The 15892-nt window shown below is 69.4% G+C and overlaps 2 protein-coding genes across 2 annotated transcripts; both read left to right on the top strand.

The window, feature by feature from the left end:
* Nucleotides 1-5059: 5059 nt before the first annotated feature.
* Nucleotides 5060-8304, top strand: PSMD8 (proteasome 26S subunit, non-ATPase 8). The gene is made up of 7 exons (XM_075019734.1): nt 5060-5247; nt 6832-6904; nt 7012-7114; nt 7212-7377; nt 7475-7575; nt 7664-7775; nt 7863-8304. The coding sequence occupies exons 1-7, from the start codon at nt 5095-5097 to the stop codon at nt 7998-8000; spliced, it is 846 nt and encodes a 281-aa protein (XP_074875835.1). The 5' UTR covers nt 5060-5094; the 3' UTR covers nt 8001-8304.
* A 4206-nt stretch (nt 8305-12510) lies between these two features.
* SPRED3 (sprouty related EVH1 domain containing 3) lies at nt 12511-15880 on the top strand. Its single transcript, XM_075020856.1, has 4 exons — nt 12511-12802; nt 13923-14091; nt 14551-14756; nt 15320-15880. The coding sequence occupies exons 1-4, from the start codon at nt 12638-12640 to the stop codon at nt 15878-15880; spliced, it is 1101 nt and encodes a 366-aa protein (XP_074876957.1). The 5' UTR covers nt 12511-12637.
* The last annotated feature ends 12 nt before the right edge of the window (nt 15881-15892 follow it).

The following is a 15892-nucleotide window of genomic DNA, read 5'->3' as shown; positions in this document are numbered from 1 at the left end:
GAGGGGACGGGGGACGGGGACCGACCAGCGTCACCCCACGGCGAGGGGGTTGGTGGTGGGGGAAAGGGGTTGGGTCCCCCCTGGGGGGGGCTGCATCCCCGCAGGGGCCATCCGGCATCACCGCGTCCCCGTGGGGTCCAGGTGCCCATGTCCCCTATGGGTCCTCCTGACACCCCCGTGTCCCCTATGGGTCCTCCTGACACCCCTGTGTCCCCTTGGGGTCCTCCTGCCATCCCCATGTCCCCAGAAGGTCCCCATGTCCCCTTGGGGTCCTCCTGCCATCTCCGTGTCCCCTTGGGGTCCTCCTGCCATCCCCATGTCCCCAGAGGGTCTCTGTGTCCCCTTGGGGTCCTCCTGCCATCCCCATGTCCCCAGAAGGTCCCCATGTCCCCTTGGGGTCCTCCTGCCATCTCCGTGTCCCCTTGGGGTCCTCCTGCCATCCCCATGTCCCCAGAGGGTCTCTGTGTCCCCTTGGGGTCCTCCTGCCATCCCCATGTCCCCAGAAGGTCCCCATGTCCCCTTGGGGTCCTCCTGCCATCCCCATGTCCCCAGAAGGTCCCCATGTCCCCTTGGGGTCCTCCTGCCATCTCCGTGTCCCCTTGGGGTCCTCCTGCCATCCCCATGTCCCCAGAGGGTCTCTGTGTCCCCTTGGGGTCCTCCTGCCATCCCCATGTCCCCAGAAGGTCCCCATGTCCCCTTGGGGTCCTCCTGCCATCCCCATGTCCCCAGAAGGTCCCCATGTCCCCTTGGGGTCCTCCTGCCATCTCCGTGTCCCCTTGGGGTCCTCCTGCCATCCCCATGTCCCCAGAGGGTCTCTGTGTCCCCTTGGGGTCCTCCTGCCATCCCCATGTCCCCAGAAGGTCCCCATGTCCCCTTGGGGTCCTCCTGCCATCCCCATGTCCCCAGAAGGTCCCCATGTCCCCTTGGGGTTCTCCTGCCATCTCCGTGTCCCCTTGGGGTCCTCCTGCCACCCCCACGTCCACAAAGGGTCCCCATGTCCCCTAGGGACCCCTTCAGGTCCTCCCTTGTCCCTCTCTCTCCTGGGGCCACACACACACACACACGGAGGACCCCCCATCCCTGTCCCCCATCCCACGCCAGCGGGGAGGGGGGGGCAAGTGCATGTGGAAACTGTGGCCGCTCAGCTGCACCCCAGGGGGACCCCAGGGCCACCTCCGGCCACCTCAGGGACCCCCGGGACCCCCAGAAACCCCCAGGACACCCAGGGCCACCATCCACCGCCCGTCCCACCCCTGCAGCGGGGTCCGGGGGGGCCTTTTCTTACCACGAGTGTTTTTTAAAGCCACCCCGGGGAGGAGGGTGGGGGGGTGTCCCTGTTTTTAACCCTGATTTCGTAGCGGCTCATCCCTCCTGGGGAGGTGTGGGGGGGGGCACAACATGGGAGGGGGGACACGCGGGATGGGGGGATACGCCGGGAGGGGGGACACGCTGGGGGGGTGTCGCTGTCGGTGCTGCCACCAGCCCTGCCGGGCACCGGCCCCAAAGAAACCCCCCCGGGAAACAGCCAGGTCTCCATGTCTCTTTGTCCCTGGCGCCGGCCCCACGGCACCCACGGACCTATGGCACCCACGGCACCCACAGCACCCACAGCACCCCCGGACCTATGGCACCCACGGCACCCACAGACCTATGGCACCCACGGCACCCACAGCACCCACAGCACCCACGGCACCCCCGGACCTATGGCACCCACGGCACCCACAGACCTATGGCACCCACGGCACCCACGGCACCCACAGCACCCACAGCACCCACGGCACCCACAGACCTATGGCACCCACGGCACCCACAGCACCCACGGCACCCACAGACCTATGGTACCCACAGCACCCACGGCACCCACGGCACCCACAGCACCCACGGCACCCATGGACCTATGGCACCCACAGCACCCACGGCACCCACAGCACCCACGGCACCCACAGACCTATGGCACCCACGGCACCCACGGCACCCATGGTCCTATGGCACCCACGGCACCCACGGCACCCACGGCACCCACAGTACCCACGGCACCCACAGACCTATGGCACCCACAGCACCCACGGCACCCACGGCACCCACAGCACCCACGGCACCCCCGGACCTATGGCACCCACGGCACCCACAGCACCCACAACACCCCCAGTATCCACAGCATCCACGGTCCTATGGCACCCACGGCACCCACGGCACCCACAGCACCCCCAGTACCCACAGCACCCACAGCACCCTGGCCGTCCACGCCCCATGCCGCGAGGCTGTACGGCGTGCCGTGGTGCCGTGTGGCGTGCCGCAGGGACACACGGCGTGCCGTGGGGATGTGCACCAGTGCACATGGACGTACGGCGTGCTGTGGTGACCTATAGTGTGCTGTGGGGCTGTATGGCATGCCGTGGTGACATATGGCATGCCGTGGGGCTGTATGGTGTGCCGTGGGGTGTATGACCGTGTGGTGTGCCGTGGGGCTGTGCGGTGTGCGGCGGTGACATAGGGTGTGCTGTGGGGTGTCCGGCACGTCGCAGTGACATATGGCGTGCCGTGGGGCTGTACGGCGTGCCGTGGGACCACCCGGCCTCGCACGCGGCTATAGGGTGCACTTTTTTCCCCAGCCCTTCGTTAGCCACCGTGGTGAACGCTTGGGGCTGGGGTGGGGGGGCGGTGGGGTGGTTACTGCAGACCTGGGGGGGCGTCGGGACCCCCCAAACCCCATGGGGGGCTTCTCCGCTGCTGCCAGCTGGGATGCTCTGCTGGATCAGGCACCGTGTCGTGCTGGGGCGGGGGGGAGAGAGTGGCCGGGGGTCCCTCGGGAAGGGGTGGCGGGTGGGGGGTGAGGGTGTGGGTGCCCCCCCCAGCCCAGCATTACCTGCTGTTGTCCACGTCGTACCTCTGGACATCCCCAGCTCTGTAGCCCTTGATGTTCTCCTCCAAGTTGGGGCCACCACGGATGACCTTCTGGGTGGGGGGGACAGCCCCCGTTGGGGTCCGGCATGTGTTGGGGCGGGGGGGACGGACACGACATCACCGTCCCTCCCACCTCGACCGCTCGGCTCTCACCGTCGTGGTTTCCCCCGTGACCATGGTCTGCGTCACGAAGATGGGGTAAAACTCTGCGGGGGGGGGAGAGGGGACCGTCAGAGGACCCTGGGGACCCCGTGTCCCCCCACCCTTGACGAGGAGACACGGCATCTCGGCGTCCGGCCGCTGGCAGCCGAAGCGGCGTCCATTTGCGCCTGACGGTGCTGGTGGCATCACAAGCCAACTGACTAGCCCGGTGGGCAGCCGATGTACCCCGGCACCATCTTGTAGCCCTACGGCACGCGGGATGGAGGTCACCCTGCCCGTCCACCCCTCCGGATGGAGCCCCATCCCTCGCGAGACCCTGCGGTGCCACCCCCACACCCGGCAAGGCTCCTACCTTTGGCACATGGACGTCTTCATCAGCTTCATCCCGCCACGGGAGCGCAGCGCCGTGTCCTGGATCCTCACCTGCAGAGAGGAGGAGGAGGAGGAGGACGAAGAACCCCTCCTTAGACCCCGAGAAGCTTCTCAGCTGCTTGGCCGTCTTCCTCGTAATGTCGAGGCGTGCCGTGGTGGAAGGGCTCTACAGGAGCGGCGTACCCTATAGATCACCGAGGGGCGGTTAACGGGGTCCTGCCTCTGCAGGGGGGACGTCAGGGGGCTGAAGGGGTGGGAGAGGACCAGCGTGAGGTGCCGGTGGTTGAGGACGTCGTCCCACTCCTCAAAGAGAGCAGGTGACGGTGGGACCCTGCCAAGGGGATGAGCAACCCCTCACCCGTTTGTTGGGATTGTTGGGGTTTTTTTGGGTTTTTGTTGCATTTTGTTGGGGTTTTCTTGGGGTTTGTTAGGGTTTTGTCGCAATTTGTTGGGGTTTGTTGCATTTTGTTGGGGTTTTGTTGAGGTTTTGTTGCGTTTTCTTGGGCTTCTGCTGGGGTTCATTGAGGTTTTGTTGGGTTTTGCTGGGTTTTTGTTGCGTTTTGTTGGGGTTTTGTTGGGATTTTGTTGCGTTTTCTTGGTCTTTTGTTGGGTTTCGTTGGGGTTTTGTTGCATTTTGCTGCATTTTGTTGGGGTTTTTGGAAAGAGGCCGGGCGGTTTCCCCTCACTGCTCTCCCGGGTCAGTCGGATGCCGCGGGTCACGGGGACGGCGAACTTCTGGCCCGGGTGGATCCGCTGGGGCGGCTCCTGGTTGGAGACCGGGTCATGAACCTTCCTGCGGCCGCCCGGGTCGATGTAGAAGCCCCCCCCTCGGGGGGACGGCCTCCTTCTCGGGGGCGATGGCGGGGGACGAGGGGTCGGCTCCGTCTGCGGGGCGAGACGGGGGAGGATGTTGGGGTGCAGACACCCCCCGACCCCCAACTCGACCCCCCCTTACAGCGGACGATGCTCAGGAGGAACCGGCCGTGTCACCCATCCCGCTGTGGTGTCACCCATCCCTCCACGATGTCATCCGTCCCCCCCCCGTGATGTCACCCGACTCCCCGCGAGGTGTCATCGCCCATCCCGCTGTGATGTCATGCATCACCCCCCACCCTTTGGGCCCAGGCCCCACCCAGTGATGAGGTCACAGTCTCGTCCTACCGCTCCCTCCCCCTCCCCAGGGCCCCTCCCAACACCCCCCTACGCTCCCTCCCGCCGCTGTGACGTCACCCCGCCGCTCATGACGTCACCCCCCCTCCGGGCACCGCCTCCCGCCCTCCCGCTGTGGGTCCCCCGTGACGTCACCAGCCCGGCAGCCCCGCCCGCTGACGCCACGCCCGCTGACGCCACGCCCTGCCCCCGCCGCCCGGTGACGTCCCGCCCCCGGCTCCTCCCCCCACCCCCCCGCGGGCGGGGCCCGCCGGGCGCGCCGTCCTCTGTGCGCATGCGCGGCTCCGCCGAGCCGCCCCGCCCCCTGCCCGGCCCTCCCGGAGCCCGGCGCCCCGCCCCCGGCCCTCGCCCCGCCTCCCCCGCCAGGCGATTGGCCGCGGGGCGGCGTTGCCACGGCGACGCAGGCCGTCGGCCGTCAAGCGCGGCGGCGGCTGAGCGCGGCCGTCGTCGTGCTGGGTGTCGTGCGAGGGAGGGGGCTGCCGATTCATGGCGATGGCGGCGGCCGGGCTGGTGGTGAACGGGGCGGAGGGCGCGGGGGGGCTGAAGGCGGCGGCCGGCATGTACGAGCAGCTGAAGGGCGAGTGGAGCCGCAAGAGCCCCAACCTCAGCAAGTGCGGGGAGGCGCTGGGCCGCCTCAAGGTGCGGGGCGGGGCGGGGCGGGGGGGGGACACGGGCGGACGGACGGGGCCTGCGGGGGGGTGGGAGGGAGTGAGTGAGGGGGGGGTCTGGGGATGAGTGGGGGTCTGGGAATAAGGAGGGGGCTGTAGGAAATGGGGGGTCTGGGGGTGGGGGGGGTCTGGAAATGGGGGGTCTGGGGCGGAGGGGGGGCCATGGGAAATGGGGGGGGGCTGGGCGTGAGGAGGGGCCTGGGGCTGAGGGAGGGGGTCTGGGAATAAGGAGGGGGCTGTAGGAAATGGGGGGGGTCTGGGAGTGGGGGGGTCTGGAAATGGGGGGTCTGGGGCGGAGGGGGGGCCATGGGAAGTGGGGGGGGGGTCTGGGCGTGAGGAGGGGCCTGGGGCTGAGGGAGGGGGTCTGGGAATAAGGAGGGGGCTGTAGGAAATGGGGGGGGTCTGGGAGTGGGGGGGTCTGGAAATGGGGGGTCTGGGGCGGAGGGGGGGCCATGGGAAGTGGGGGGGGTCTGGGCGTGAGGAGGGGCCTGGGGCTGAGGGAGGGGGTCTGGGAATAAGGAGGGGGCTGTAGGAAATGGGGGGGGTCTGGGAGTGGGGGGGTCTGGAAATGGGGGGTCTGGGGCGGAGGGGGGGCCATGGGAAGTGGGGGGGGGTCTGGGCGTGAGGAGGGGCCTGGGGCTGAGGGAGGGGGTCTGGGAATAAGGAGGGGGCTGTAGGAAATGGGGGGTCTGGGAGTGAGGGGGATCTGGGGCTGGGGGGGTGACCCTGGGAATGAGGGGGGGGTCTAGGAATGAGGAGGGGGCTGTAGGAAAGGGGGGGGCTCTGGGGCCTGAAGGGGGGTCTGGGAGTGAGGGGGGTTGTCCGGGAATAAGGAGGGGGCTGTAGGAAATCAGAGGGGGTCTGGGGCTGAGGAAGGGGGGTCTGGGAATAAGGAGAGGGCTGTAGGAAATGAGGGGGGGCTCTGGGGCCTGAAGGGGGGTCTGGGGATGAGGGGGGGCTGTAGAAAATGGGGGGCGCTGGGGGGGGTGGGGCTGGGGGGAGCAACCCTGGGAATAAGGAGGGGTAGGATGAGGGGGGGTTAGGAATAAGGAGGGGGCTGTAGGAAGTGGGGGGGGAGGCTGGGAGTGAGGGGGGGCTGGAAATGGGGGGTCTGCGACAGGAGGGGGGTGCCCTGGGACTGAGGGGGGGTCTAGGAATAAGGAGGGGGCTCTAGGAATGGGGGGGGATGGGAATGAGGGGTCCTTGGTGCTGGAGGGATTGCTCTGGGAATGAGGGGGGGTCTTGGGCTGAGGGGGGGTGGGGCTGGGAATGGGGGTTACTCTGAGCAGGTGGGGGGGCCGGGCTGAGCCCTGGGAAGCCTCGTCACCCGGAAGCTTTAATTAACACGGGGGGGGTGTGTGTGAGTCAGGGGGGGCACAGCCCCCCCTTCGGGGCACCCCACTTCCCGCAGCCACCCGTAAATACTAATTAACCTCATCAGCCATCACTGTGAGTCAGGGGTGAGCGCAAGGCTCTGCCCATGCCCCCCCCCGGGGGTCTGACAATGTGTGTCCATGTGTCCTGTGCCCCCCCCCCCCCCGTGTACCCCCCCCAGCTGGCCCTGCTGGAGCTCAACTTTCTGCCCACCACCGGCACGAAGCTGACCAAGCAACAGCTCATCCTGGCCAGTGAGTGTCACCTCGGGCTGGGGGGGGGACAAAACCCAACTAGCGACCCCCCCGGGGTCTCCCCTTAACACCCCCCCCCCCCATTTTTTGTTCTTCCCCTTCCCCAGGAGATATCCTGGAGATCGGCGCCCAGTGGAGCATCCTGAAGAAGGACATCCCCTCCTTTGAGCGCTACATGGCCCAGCTCAAATGCTATTATTTCGACTATAAGTAAGTGTGGGGGGGGTTTAGGGACCCCCCACCCTTATTTCCTAGCTGCCAACACCCCTTTTTTTTTTTTCTTTTTTTTTTCTTGCCCCCCCCCAAGGGAGGAGCTGCCGGAGTCGGCCTACAAGCACCAGCTGCTGGGGTTGAACCTGCTCTTCTTGCTGTCCCAGAACCGGGTGGCCGAGTTTCACACCGAGCTGGAGCGGCTGCCGGCCAAGGAGATCCAGAGCAACGTCTACATCAAACACCCCGTCTCCCTCGAGCAGGTACGCCCCCGGGGGGGGCGGGTTTGGGTTTCTTGAGGATGGGGGGGGTGGCGTTTTTTAGGGGTCCTGGGGATGCAACCTCCTTTCTCTCTCGTAGTATTTGATGGAGGGCAGCTACAACAAAGTCTTCCTGGCAAAAGGCAACATCCCGGCGGAAAGCTACACCTTCTTCATTGATATCCTGCTGGATACCATCCGGTGAGCCCCCCACCCACCTTATTGTGCCCCTGAACCCCGCCCCGTGTGCCCCACCCCTGACCGTATGCCCCCCCCCCCCCGAAACCAGGGACGAGATCGCCGGCTGCATCGAGAAAGCTTATGAGAAAATCCTTTTTAACGAAGCCACCCGCATCCTCTTCTTCACCACCGCCAAGAAAATGACCGACTACGCCAAGAAGGTACTTTGGGGGGTTCTCCCTCTCTGAGGGGGGTCCCCAAAAACCTGGGGGTGCCCCTAAACGCCCCCCCCCTTTAACTCTTTCCAGCGTGGTTGGGTGTTGGGTCCCAACAACTACTACAGCTTCAGCAGTCGCCAGCAGAAGCCGGAGGATGCCACCATCCCCTCCACCGAACTGGCCAAGCAGGTCATCGAATACGCGCGGCAACTGGAAATGATCGTTTAAAGGGGGGGGGAGCCCCCCCCGCCCTTTTGGGGTGTTCGCCCCCCCCACCTTTATTTTATCACCACCCGTTTCTCTGTGGTTTGGGGCAGGGGTTTTGCGTTGGTTTGGTGTTTTTTTTTTTTAAAGTATTTAAAGGGGTGTTTGGGGTGGACATGTCCCCATGGTGGGGGGGGGCAGGGGGGGCTCGTAGGCCACCCCCCCTTTTTTGGGCAGAGTTTGGGGAGGGGGGGGGGGGGGAGCAGCTGTGTGCCCCCCACCCCCGGGACAGTGCTGCCTTCAATAAAGCGATGGTTTGTTTCTTCTAGCAGTGGGTGCTGTGCTGGGGGTCTTGTCCGTCGTCCCCCCCCCCATGAGGTGCTGTGCTGGGGGGGGGTGGGCTCAGGCGTCTCCTCCTTCCTCCTTCTCCTCTTCCTCCCCCGCGGGGGGGGCCAGGAGCTCGCTGACGGCGACCAGGGACGCGACCAGGATCAGGGTGGCCACCCAGGGGGGCTCGACCAGGTGGTTGGCAGAGGGGGACAGCCTGGGGGGGGGGGGCAAAAGGGGGGGGGATATGTCAGTGTGTGTATGTGGGAGCCCCCAAACCTCCCCCCACGTCCCCAAACCTCCCCCCAAGGGCTGCCCCCCCCTCACCGCCCCTCCCAGCCGCCGGGTGGTTTTGCCCCCCATATCAGTGGTGGGTGAGAATTGGGGGAATGGAGCTCTTGAACAGCTTCCCCCCCCCCCCCCCATTTTTGGCCCCCTGCCCCCCCCCCCCCCCCATCCCTGCTTACCAGGCAGTGACGTTCCTGGGCAGCTGGGGGGGGTCCCGGTGCTGGCAGTGGCAGTGGCGGGGGCAGGAGTCCACCACCTTGAAGGGGGGCCAGCGGGGCGGGGGGGGGCTGCACCGGGGTTTTGGGGGGCTCTGCAGCCCCTCCCCGTGGCAGCCCCCCCCCTTTTGCCCCCGGGGGGGCTCAGCTTGGCGACCGGGGGGGGGCTTGGTGACCCATGAAGGGGGCCTCACCCAGGCCCCCGCCCCCTTGGCTTTCCCTTGGGGGGGGCAGCGGGGCTGGAGGGGCTCCGGTGCCCTCGGGCCCCCCCCAAAAGCAGCTTGGGGGGTGGGGGTCCCCGCGACGTCCCCCCCAGCCCCCCCCCGGCTGGTCACCATGGGGCAGAAGATCCCCGGGGGCACCGGCCTGTCCCCCCGGAAGGGGAAGGTGACGGGTGGGCCCAGGGGGGGCGGCTGGAGGTGGACGGAGCGCAGGGTCTCCAGGATGCGGGCCATCTCCTCGGGGAGCGGGACGGTGGCCACACGGCGCGGGATGGTGGCCATGGGATGCTGGACGGTGGCCACAGGTCGCTGGGTGGCATCTGAGGGACGCTGGCCAGTGGTCACGGGGTGCTGGACAGTGGCCACGGGGCGCTGGGTGGCATCCGTGGGGCGCCGGGTGGCATCCGTGGGGCGCTGGGCGGTGGCCACGGGGTGCTGGACGGTGGCCACGGGGCGCTGGGTGGCATCTGTGGGGTGCTGCATGGTGGCCACAGGGCGGGGGGCGGTCGCCATGGAGCGCTGGGCCGCGGCCACGGGGCGCTGGGTGGCATCTGTGGGCTGCTGGGCAGTGGCCACGGGGCGCTGGGTGGCATCTGTGGGCTGCTGGACATGAGCCAGGGGGTGGTGGACGGTGGCCACAGGGCGCTGGGTGGCATCCGTGGGGCGCTGGGCGGTGGCTGCAGGGTGCTGGGTGGCATTTGTGGGGTGCTGGATGGTGGCCACAGGGCGCTGGGTGGCATCCGTGGGGCGCTGGGCAGTGGCTGCAGGGTGCTGGGTGGCATCCTTTGGGCGCTGGATGGTGGCCGCAGGGCGCTGGGTGGCATTTGTGGGGTGCTGGATGGTGGCCACAGGGCACTGGGTGGCATCCTTTGGGCGCTGCGTGGCATCCCTTGGGTGCTGGATGGTGGCCACGGGGCGCTGGGTGGTATCTGTGGGCTGCTGGATGGTGGCCACGGAGCGCTGGGTGGTGGCCACAGGGCGCTGGGTGGCATCTGTGGGGTGCTGGATGGTGGCCACAGGGTGCTGGGTGGCATCCCTCGGGTGCTGGATGGTGGCCACGGAGCGCTGGGCGGTGGCCAAGGGGCGCTGGGTGGCATCTGTGGGCTGCTGGACAGTGGCCACGGAGTGCTGGGCGGTGGCCACGGGGCGCTGGGTGGCATCCATGGTGTGCTGGGCAGTGGCCACGGGTTGCCGGGTGGCATCTGTGGGGCGCTGGGCATCAGCCACGGGGCGCCGGGTGGTGGCCATGGAACGCTGGGTGGCATCCGTGGGGTGCTGGGTGGTGGCCATGGGGCGCTGGGTGGCATCCGTGGGGTGCTGGGTGGTGGCCATGGGGCGCTGGGTGGCATCCGTGAGGCACTGGACATGAGCCACGGGGCGCTGGGCGGTGGCGGTGGCATCCATGGGGTGCCGGATGGTGGCCATGGGGTGCCGGGTGGCATCTGTGGGGCGCTGGGCGGTGGCCACGGGGTCCTGGATGGTGGCCGTAGGGCGCTGGACGGTGGCCACGGGGCGCTGGACATCGGCCGTGGGACGCTGGACGGTGGCTGTGGCGTGCTGGATGGTGGCCACGGAGCGCTGGATGGTGGCCACGGGGCTCTGGGCATCAGCCATGGGGTGACCGACAGTGGCCACGGGGCGCTGGCCGGTGGCCGTGGCAGGGCGGGGGCCGTCGGGCCCCCCTTGCCCCCCCAGACCCCTGACCTCCCCCTGGGGGGGGCCACCGTGACCCCCGGTCCACTTGCCCTGGGGGCTGCTGCCCCCTGCCGGGCCCCCCCAGCTCCCCCCGAGCCCCACGGGACCCCCGGCAGCGGCCTGGCCTCCGGGGGGGGGTCCCCGGGGCCCCCCACGCCCCCCCGGGGCAGCACCTTTGGCCGGGGCCACAGGTTGGGGGGGTGGTCGTGGGGGGCCCCCCCCAGCCCCCCGATAACCTCCGGCGCCGTGGGGAGGGGGCTGCCCCCCCACCATGGGGGGGGCTGCGCCGCCGGCCCCCCAACTGCCTGGGGGGGCTCGGGGGGGGCCGAGGGGGCTGGGGGGGTCCCTCCCCGGGGTCGGGGGTCGTGGGGGGCCTGGGGGCGTCCGGGCCCGGCTCCGACTGGACGTTGCCCATTTCGGGGGGGCTCCGGGAGGGTCTTGCCCTGGGAGGGGGGGGAAGATCCTCTGGTGTCTCGTAGGGGGGTTGGGCTGCCCCCTCACCCGCCCCCCCCGGACCCTCCCCAACTCCCTTCAACGCCCCCCCCCCTTCCCCCGTCCCATGGAGGCGAGGACACTCGGGTGGGGAAACTGAGGCAGGGAGTGCTTTCCCCCCTCCACCCCCCCGCCGCACCCCCAACCCCCTCCCTGCCCCCCTCCCCCTCAAAATCCCCCCCCCCCTCGGGTCCCCTCCCCCCCCAACTCACCCCCAGCCCTTCCGTGGCAACTGGCAACGGCCGCAACGGCTGCGGGGGGGGGGGGGGGGGGCGCAAAACCGATAGGGGCGGGGCAACCCAGGCGTCCGGCAGGGGAGGGGGGGGTTGTGTTATGGAGGGGGGGGGCAGCTCTCCGTGTGTGTGTCCCCCCCCCAGCAGCGGGGCACTAGGACCAAGCGGAGGCGCCGGCGGCAGCTCCGGCTCCGTCTCCGCGGCTCAGCCTCGCCCGCCGTGGTCAGTGGGGCCGGGGGGGGGCTCGGGGAGGGGGGGGGACAGACACACACACACACAGAACCTTGTCATTGATGGGGGGGGGACACCGGCCCCTGGGGACCCCCGCGGTGTCGCCTTTGGGGGTGGGACCCGCGGGGGAAACGCCGTTGGGGGGGGATTTAAATTGGGGGGGGGGTGGTTTTAAGGGCATCCCCACCACCACCCCCCGGGCGGTGGCCCCCTTCCCACTTGGAAAAGCTAGGGTTTGTTGTTTTTTTTTTTGGGGGGGGGGGGGACACGCGCCGTTTTTCCCCATTTCCCCCGCGGTGGGGGGGGGGGGGGCGGGACACCCGCCGTGGGTCGCTTCACGAGGGGGGTGTACCCCCTTTTAGGGGGAGGGGGTCCTTGCTGCCCCCCACCCCGAGCGGGGGGGGGGTGTTTGTTGAATGAACACCCCCACACACCCCCCCGGGGCGCGCTCCGCGGTTGTGAATGAGCGTCCGGAGCCATTCATAAATCCGGGGGGGGGGGGAGAGGAAGAGGATGAAGGGGGGGGTGTCCAGCCGTGCTCCCCCCCTTGTTTATGGCGGGGACAAAGCCCCGGGTCACGTGCCCCCCCCCCATTCACAAAAAATCCCGGCCCCATTGAGGGCGGCGGGCCGGACCCCTCCCCCACCCCGGCCTGCATGGGGAAGGGGGGGCGCGGGGGGGGTTTGGGCCTGTGTGTGTGGGGGTCCCTGCTCCCCCCCCCATATCCTCCCATCGCCGACACACCGCCGTTTGCCATGGCAACGCGTGGTGATGTCACGGATGCGCGCGCGCGCGTGGGGTGTGTGTGGGGCTCCACTGGGTTCCTTCCCCCCCCACGGGTGGCCGGACCCGGGTGGGGTCCCACGAGTTGGGGGACAGGGACGGGGGAGCTGGAGGTGACGTTCTCCCTCCCCCAACCCCCCCCCACCCGTGTCCGTGTCCCGTCCCCCCCCAGGCACATGCTGCGGGTGCGAGCCGTGGTGATGACCCGCGACGACTCGAGCGGCGGGTGGGTGCCCACGGGCGGGGGGGGCCTCAGCCACGTCACGGTCACCCGGCGGCGGGAGGACGGTCACCGTCACCGGCAGTACCTGATCCGGGGGGAGAGGCTGCGGGACCAGGCCGTACGGCGGCGGGGGGGGGACGGGACAGGGGTGTGATATGGGGAGGGGGGACACGGGATGGGGGACGTGGGGATGGGGGATGTGGTGTGGGGACAGGGGACCTGGCCGTGACACGGGGCTGGGGGACGTGGGGTGTGACATGGGGCTGGGGGACATGGGGATGGGGACGGGGGGCTGGGCTGTGACACGGGGATGGGGACAGGGAATGGGGATGGGGGTACGTGGCTGTGACATGGGGCTGGGGGACAGGGGATCAGGGACACGGGGATGGGGGACATGGTGTGGGGACAGGGGACCTGGCTGTGACGTGGGGATGGGGGATGTTGGGATGGGGATGGGGGACAGGGATGTGACACGGGGATGGGGACAGCGGGCTGGGATGGGGGACGTGGGATGTGACGTGGGGCTGGGGGACGTTGGGATGGGAGATATGGGATGGGGGGACAGGGATGTGGCACTGGGATGGGGACAGGGAATGGGGATGGGGGAACCTGGCTGTGACATGGGGCTGGGGGACAGGGGAGTGGGAGTTGACATAGAGCTGGGGGACAAGGGGATGGGGACAGGGGGCTGGGATGGGGGACATGGGATGGGGCACTGGACCAGGGATGCGACGTGGGGCTGGGGGACATGGGGACAGGGACAGTGGACCGGCGATGTGACATGGGGATGGGGACGAGGGGCTGGGGGCTGAGGGACCAGGGATGTGATGTGGGGCTGGGGGACGTGGGATGGGGATGCGACATGGGGATGGGGGACCTGGCTGTGATACGGGGCTGGGGGACATGTGGCTGGGGACAGGAGATGGGGGACAGGGGACCAGGGATGTGACCTGGGGCTGGGGGACATGGGGATGGGGGGGGGGGCATGGGGATGGGGGACATGGGGATGGGGGGGGGGCATGGGGATGGGGGACATGGGTTGGGGACACTGGACCAGGGATGTGACACAGGGATGGGGGACAGGGGCTGTGATATGAGGATGGGGGCAAGGGGACGGGGTGATGGGGACAGGGGCTGGGGACATGGGGCTGGGATGGGGGACAGGGATGTGACGTGGGGCTGGGGAACGTGGGGAGCGGGCGGGGGCTGAGCCGCGTCCCCCTGTGTCCCCCCCCCAGCCCACGCTGGAGTGCGCCCTGCGCCGGGACCTGGAGTACAACGAGGTGACCCCCACCTTCCACCACTGGCGGGTCGGGGGGAGCCGCTTCGGGCTGACCTTCCAGAGCCCCGCCGACGCCAGCGCCTTCCGCAGGGGCGTGCGGGGGGCCCTGCAGGCCCTGGCCGCGGGTGGGCACCCCTGGGACCCCCCCCTCGAGGGACACGCACACGCACACGCACGGGACACGTGGGGTGCTGGCGGGATTGGGGATAGTGGGGGGCACAGGGGGCTGCGGGGTGCTGGGGGGCTTGGGGACACCGTGGGGTATGGGGGTGCTGGGGGGCTCGCGGACCCTATGGGGCATGGGGACACCAGGGCGCTTGGGGACATTGTGGGGTATGGGGGGGCTTGGGGGTGCTGGGGGCTGTGGGGACAGTGGGGGGCTTGGGGACACCGTGGGGTATCGGGGTGCTGGGGGGCTTGGGGACACCGTGGGGCATTGGGGACACCAGGGTGCTTGGGGGTGCTGGGGGCTGTGGGGACACTGGGGGGCTTGGGGACGCTGGGGGGGGGGCATGGGGACACTGTGGGGCCCGGGGACCCCGTTCACCCCGAATCCACCGTGTCCCCCTCCCTTCTCCCCGCAGGCTCCCCGTCTTCGTCCTCTTCCTCCTCCTCCTCCTCCTCAGCAGGGGACAGGGGGGACACGGGGGGTCGCAGCCCTGCGCCAGAGCAGCCCCCCCCTTCCCCGCCGGGGTCCCCCCGGACCCCCCACCCTGAGCCACCCCCAGTGCCCCCCACCATCGTCACCAGCGAGTCCTCGGCCACCGGCTACCGGCCCCTGGGCGGGCAGGTGGGCACCGGGGGGGGGGGTGGGGGGCGCCCCAGTTTGAGTGCCAGGTCCCAGTTTGGGCTCCCAGTTGGGGTTAGCGGTCACAGGTCAGGGTCTTGCCTTGGGTTGGGGGTCCCAGATTGGGGTCCTGGGTGAAGGTGCTGGTTGGGGGGGGGGGTCAGGTCCCAGTTCAGGGTGCTGGGTCCCAGTTTGGGGTGCTGGTGGTTGGGGGGGGCCCAGTTTGGGGTGCTGGTGCTTGGGCATCCCCGTTTGGGGTGCCGGTTCCCAGTTTGGGGTGCTGGTTCCCAGTTCGAGGTGCTGGTGCTTGAGGGTCCCATTTTGGGGTGCTGCTTTGGGTGCCAGGTGCCTGTCAGGGGTCCCAGTTTGGGGGCTCCCAGTTCAGGGACCCAGTTTGGGGTCTCGGTGTGGGGTCCCACCTTGGGGCCTCTGTTTTGGGGGTGGCCATTTTGGGGTCCCAGTTGGGGGTGCAGCCCCCTGCCCCCCCCCGGCTGCCCTTCGGGGTCCCCCCCCCAGCATCACCATTCGGGGGGTGCCACCTCCTGACTCCCCGTCCCCCATCTCAGCCGCAGCCGCCGCCGCCGCTGGGGGAGGCCGAGGAGCCGCCGGAGACCCCCCCACCGCGCCGGGACCCCCGAGGCGCCCGCGGCTACGAGGACTACCGTCGCGCCGGCGGGGCCTCTGCCGCCGGCTCCGCCGGCACGCCGCCCGCCCGCGTCCGCTTCCAGAAGGATCCGAAGGGTTCCCCCTCCTGCCGCATCCACGGGGACCCCCCTCCCGGAGCCCCCTCCCGCTGCGTCTACTGCCGGGGGGTCTTCAGCCGGGAGGAGAACGGCCGCGGGCAGTGCCGGGACGCGCCGGATCCCGCCGGACGCTGCGTCCGCCGTCTGAGCTGCCTGTGGTGCGCCGAGAGCCTCCTCTACCACTGCATGGCGGACGCCGAGGGGGATTTTTCGGCGCCCTGCTCTTGCGGGGGGGGGCACCCCCACTGCTGCGCCCGCTGGCTGGCCCCCGCCGCCCTGGCGCTGCTGGTGCCGTGCCTCTGCTGCTACCCCCCCCTGCGCGCCTGCCACTGGTGCGGCGGCCACTGCGGCTGCTGCGGCGGGAGGCACAAGGCCGCGCGGTGAGAGGGGCCGGGC

The sequence above is a fragment of the Buteo buteo genome, chromosome Z, assembly GCF_964188355.1.
Source record: "Buteo buteo chromosome Z, bButBut1.hap1.1, whole genome shotgun sequence".
NCBI classification, from domain to species: Eukaryota; Metazoa; Chordata; class Aves; order Accipitriformes; family Accipitridae; genus Buteo; species Buteo buteo.
The sequence above is the reverse complement of the archived record's forward strand: the minus strand, read 5'-3'. Positions and strand labels throughout refer to the sequence as shown.